This window comes from Microtus ochrogaster, chromosome 15 (assembly GCF_000317375.1).
Source record: "Microtus ochrogaster isolate Prairie Vole_2 chromosome 15, MicOch1.0, whole genome shotgun sequence".
NCBI classification, from domain to species: Eukaryota; Metazoa; Chordata; class Mammalia; order Rodentia; family Cricetidae; genus Microtus; species Microtus ochrogaster.
Genome location: NC_022017.1, coordinates 37,827,789 through 37,833,683, shown reverse-complemented (window position 1 = coordinate 37,833,683; position 5,895 = coordinate 37,827,789). Strand labels below are relative to the sequence as shown.

Below are 5,895 nucleotides of genomic sequence, written 5' to 3'. Positions count from 1 at the left end.
ACACACACACACCTCTCCTCTCTCTTTCTTTTCAGTGGTGTGCAAAAATGTAATATTTACAGGCTCTGTATCCATTTTAGAATGTTGGTGGGAATTCTGGCAGTGATGAGCTTTTGTCCCAAAGCCATACGGTTTAATTCTAGAATCCCCAAACTCCTTCCCTTAGTTAGAACTCTGGACAAGAGTGTCGAAAAAAGCTAAAAGTACTTGCAACACACACAAAAAGCCAATCTACTTGACTTGAAGACACACCTTTGTTACCAAGGCCCTGCGGGCTCTGGCTTGTACCCTTCAATAGACCATCATCATCACTCCTTTTACTTCAGGCCTCAGTGATTGCAGTGTATCTTGATTTGTATACACCCCTATCTGCTTTTCAGAGCTCCCTGCTCTGTCTCCAGAATCTTACTGATGCCTATGCAGAATATATTTCAAGCAACATCTTATATATCTTCTCCACCAAGGGCATTTCCATGATAGCAGCTGAATTAACAGGTCTTCCTTTTAGCCTTCCCAAATCTTGGGTTTTATTCAGAGATTACTGTACTGCAGTGAAATTGTGTATGCATTGCCCATCTCTCCTGCTGTGCTCTCTGAAGAGGATTTGCTTATCTTTTCAACAGTATCCCCACAAGAACATTTATGATCAGAGTTCCTGCACGACTGCCTGAAAGTGAAATGTTACCATTAAACAAGGGGATCAGTAGATCCATTAACTTCTATGCAAGAATCAACAGATATGCAGGTTTTGTGAAATAAGGCAAGCTTAAAACCACACTCCAAAATTTCCAGCAAAGGACAAATGCGGCCATATGTCTCCTCACACTCACTGAGGCTACGAGCACCGCAGAGAAGATAACAAGTTACCTGATGGTTTTGATCATGCTGAGGCCCATTTCAACACAGCAATGGGCGTGGTCCTGGCGGGGCTCAGGCAGTCCAGACACACAGTAGTAGCAGTCCCCCAGGATTTTAATACGAAGACAATGATGCTCCTAAAGAAACAAAGTGGTAGAAAAACATTGTGTCGTCAGGAGGACCAGTTCTTCAGAATGCTTAAGAAAAGACGCAAGGGATGTCAAGTGTCTGCACTTCAGAGTCGGAAACCCCCACCTTTAGAACATCCTCCTGCTGTTCTTATAGTTTGGATCTGAAATGTTTTTGCAAAGGCCTGGGTAGTAACTTCTTAGGCCACAGCTTGTTGCTTTTGTGAGGTGGTGAAAACTTGAAGAGGTACAGTCTAGGGGATGATTGTCTAGTCCTCGGGTGGGTGTACTGTTGATGTTGGACTATACTACCATGAACTCCCTCTGCTTCCCAGTTACTGTGTGTTTAGTGGTTTTCTCTGTCACTGCAGACCAAAGAAGTAAGGACAAGTAATCATTGTTGGGAACTCAAAACTGAGGCAAAATAAATATTTTCCTTGTGAATTCATCAATCACCTCAGGTATTGTGTTAGAGTTAGGGAACACTGACTGATCCTGCTCCTTTGGATGAGTGGTTGGAGGTGAGTAATCTCTTACAGACTTTCTAGAGCTGCGTCCTAGGGACATATGACTTCATGGGTAGGGGAGTTTCCTTTGAAAACAGGTTCTCAGGGCTAAAAAGATGAGGTGTGAACAGAAATCGCTCCACTGAGATGGAAGCTCAGTAGAACCTCGAAATACCAAGAGGAAAAGCACTGTGCTGTCTTCCTAATATAAGCATTTTGATAACAATTGAATTCCAGTTAAACACCATCAGGTAGAATAAGAACTTGAACTGCCTCTGATGCTTATCTGGCTGGGTCAGATTTCTAGAACCTTTCCAACCTCCCAAGTAGGCACAGAGACATCCTGCAGGATTCAGTGTCATGCACACCCCCTGTTCACGGGTGATTTTAGGAGCCTGGAGTTCCTGTCTATTGGCTGTTCAATGTAATTACTTTTTTATTAGAGAGCTATTGATGGAGTCAGATCAGGAAGAGGAGATGAGGGTCTTCAGTTTCTTCTAGAATCTCTAGTGTATCATGTCTACCGTGAACTTAAAGATTACCTTCCCCAGTGGTGTTGGCGTCTAGGCTTGTAAATCCACAGGATCATTATTTACAAAACACCAAAGGACTTGGGAGATTGTCAGATGGCACCTTTTTTTTTTTTTCAAAATTTGTCAAGGAATTATAAAAAAAAAATCTGTCAACAACCACTAAAAACAATAATAGAAATTCTATCAACTGGCAGCCTTCCTAGAATACAAAACTTTCAAAATTTGCCCAATAACTAAAAGAGATATATCCATTAATAAACACCCAAACAACAATGGAAATATGATCAGCAAGACTTGAAGTTGAATGTCTGTAATCTGAGCACATAGGAGATAGAAGCAGGAGAGTCAGGATGTCAAGGTCAACCTTGCATGCATACTGAATTTGAGGCTAGCATGGGGTAATTTGGACCACTTCTCAAAAAGCTAAAAGAACAAAAGGAGGAGGAGGAAAAGAAAAAAGAGGGAGAAGAGAGAATATTATATACTAGCTCCATTACCTTAAAAAAAGCAAAGATTTTTAATACCTTAAAACTAGAAATACAGAAGATTTAATTCTAAAGAAAATACCTAAATAAATTCACCATGATAAAAGTCACAATATTGTTCTTATCTTTGTTGCCACTTTTCACCATCTCATGCCCATAAGACAAAATTTCTCAGTTTGAATATCTAGATTCTACACATGAGAGAGAAAACACATTATTTGTTTTTGAGAGTCTGCCTTGTTTTGCTTAACATAATTATCTCCAGTTCAATCCATTTTTCTCCAAATGTCATGGTTTCATTATTATTTACAACAGAATAAACTTCCTCTGTGTGTTTATACCTCATCCTCTCTCTCTCTCTCTCTCTCTCTCTCTCTCTCTCTCTCTCTCTCTCTCTCCTCACTTCTTCCTTTCCTCCCTCCTCTCTGCATGTTTATTTATAGGACATGAATTTAACAAGTTAACAAGAAGATAAGGGGAGGGAGAGGCCCATTACTTTAGTCTGAGATGGGTGTGTGTGTGTGTGTGTGTGTGTGTGTGTGTGTATTCCCTATTTTTGCCTGTGAAAGAAAATGAGTGCCAGTGTTTTAATACCTGATTTTGATTTGCAGAACACTGAGGCTGGAAGGAAGAAGCTGTTGATTTCAGGTCTGAACAATCACTTGTGGGAGGGCATGGTGTGTGTAGCTCAGTCTGGTGAGAATCTGATGCTACCAACCTGAGGTATAGAGGTGGCCTCCTTGTTGGCTATGGTGAGGGATGAAGGAAAGAGATTTGGAAGGAAATGCTTTGATCTAAGAGTCTGTATTATCTTTATTACTACCAGGTTTGCTCACCTCATCACCTTGTTCTTTCTTCATAGTAGTGAGTGTGGGTATACTCATATTTTTTTTTCTCTGTTCCTACTTTGAATGGGGAAAAGTTAGGTAAGGGGTTTGCTATTTTAAAAGATCAGATACTAGAATTACAGAATTTTGTTAAGTGCAATGGCAACAGTCCAAACACCCTATGGCCAACAGCTTGAACCCAAGGACCCTGTAGAAAGCACACTAGATAGAACTTCCATGGGCAACTTGAAAGGAATCCCTGCATTTCAATAACGCGGTGACATAACGGGACCATGTAAAATGCTATGTGAGATAGGTTCTCTCTCGTCTCTGTGATTCAGATCCACAGGAAATACCAACAGAAGGCAATTAGAGTCTTATAGAATTCCAGAAGACATAAAATAAATGCAAGATCAGTTCGGTTTTATATAACAGCAGAATCTGGAACCCAGCAAGGCAAAGACTTGCCAACAGTGGAGGACAGACACAGTCAAAGGGAGATTTCCTTATTTCAAAGCATGCAGAATCATTTTTAGTGGCAGACTTTGTCAAACTCTTCAGGCAAGGGGCCAAGGCTGGGGTATGGGAAGGGGAAAAATAGCTGACTGGAAATTACAGGCCATGAATGTGAACGTTTATTTTTAATGGACCTCAGCTGAGATACCTTATGCATTATTTAATTTATTCTTCATTTTAATATTTTGATAGAAAATGGAGACTCAAAAGAGATATTTTATCAAGGAACACCCAAGCAAGTCCTATACCTGCATCTCACCTTTCAAGGCATCCCGCATGCGTAGAGGTAGCTTAGTGTTCCATCCTCTTTTCCCTGAGATGCCTGAGGTTAGTCATAAGGAGCCTCTGCTGGTCTGCATTTGAGTTATAGATCATCATATATGAATAGCTCTGGATAGTTTACTTCTTTGACCTTTGGTCTCCATGTGCAAGACAGGAACAACAAGGTCTGCCTTGCAGGTCAGTAGTTATAAGAACATTATGACCTAATCTGAGGAAAACTTCCTTGCACCAGGGAAAACATTCAGTACTGGTGGCTTATGAATGTTTAATATTACCAAAATTGGTAAGTTCACCCCACGATACTCATTTTTGGTGTGTGTACGTGCTGATGTTTAAGTGTGGGCACATGTGTGCACATGTATGTGGCAACCAGAGGTCAATTTTGAGTCTTCCTTAGTTTCCTCATGGGTATATTGAGACAGGGTCTCTCGCTGAGCCTAGAATCCACTCACTCATTGAGGGCAGCTGGCTAGCAAGCTCCCAAGAGCTGCTAGTCTTGGTTTCTTCAGAGCTGGGATTATATGTGCACACTGCTATTTCTGGCTTCTAAATGTGGGTTCTGGAGACCAAACTCAGGACCCCACACTTGTGTGGTGAGCACTTTATCAACTGAGTCATCTCCCCAGCCTCATTTCTGTAGACTATTTTAATGAGATGCACACCTTAGATAATAGCCTTCGGCTACCTGCATCCCTGGGTAACTGGTTAGCTACGTATTCCCTCCTTGCTTCCTCTTCTCCCCTGCACATAAAAGGACTAAGGTGAGAAGCCCAGACTAGAAAGCCAAGTTCACACTTCTTAAAATGCTGCACTCTTTCCTCGAGTACTTGCTTCTCCTTTATTCTTGAAGCTCAACTGGGATCAGTCTCTCCCGTGCCCTTTATGCTCAAGCAGTCTTGAATTTCTCAGAACTCCCAGAGCAAGCAAGATGTTTTCATGCTTCTTGCCTTTTCAGTGTGTCTTATCCTAGAAGAACTTGCCTAATCTCTGGAGACGAAGCCCTTGTCTCTGGATGCTGCCAGGTGGCTATACCATCACCAATCTTGATAGTCCCCTCCTCTGCTTACCAGAATGTCTGTGTTTATCACTGTATCACACTGCTAAAATGGTCTACACTCATCCCTTCTCTTTGGCCGGACTAGCGGATTCCTGGGAGAAGGCACTGGATTTTTCTTTCCAGGGCCTTGCATTATGCTCAAACGTAGCAAATAATAATTGGTAGAATAACTTGGATTAAATTAAACTTTGTATGCTTTCTTTAGGTTACTGTGCATGTGTTTGGTGGGGGGGGGCGGTTTCTAAGACACAAAAAATTGACTTTGATCACATCTTTTACTTCTTACTGGGAATTTATCTTTGTTGCTTTTGTCTTTGTGGAAAGAAAAATACTTGGAACCATATTAGAAAAGAGAATAGGAATGTGTGACTCACACCAACCATCCCTGATTCAATGATTAAAGGCCAGGTCATATGCATATTTCCCCCTAAATTCTGGGTACCGGGTAAATTCAACCCTCTTCTTAGGAGGAGACTTCAATTTCTAAAAGTTTCCTATCCACTAGTTGTCTAGAACATCAACTTGGAGTTTAGTTAGTTGGAAAGATTCCTCTCTCTCTCTCTCTCTCTCTCTCTCTCTCTCTCTCTCATTTGGTTTGGTTTTATCTTTTAAGTTTGGTTTGTTTCAGGCGATTGCAAGGGCAGAGGGCAGATGGGAGGGGATTGGGAGACAAGTGGGATCGGCACTCCTGATGTGACGTCTA

At 41.5% G+C, this 5,895-nt stretch overlaps 1 protein-coding gene across 3 annotated transcripts in view; it reads right to left on the bottom strand.

Annotated features, from left to right (window-relative positions):
* The window catches only part of Adcy8 (adenylate cyclase 8), a 208,214-nt gene that overhangs the window by 115,241 nt on the left and 87,078 nt on the right, over nucleotides 1-5,895 (bottom strand). For all 3 annotated transcript variants that reach the window (XM_005354547.2, XM_005354548.3, XM_026782726.1), the window contains exon 5: nucleotides 868-995. In XM_005354547.2, the coding sequence (XP_005354604.1) occupies nucleotides 868-995 (128 nt within the window). The remainder of the gene's footprint in view (nucleotides 1-867; nucleotides 996-5,895) is intronic.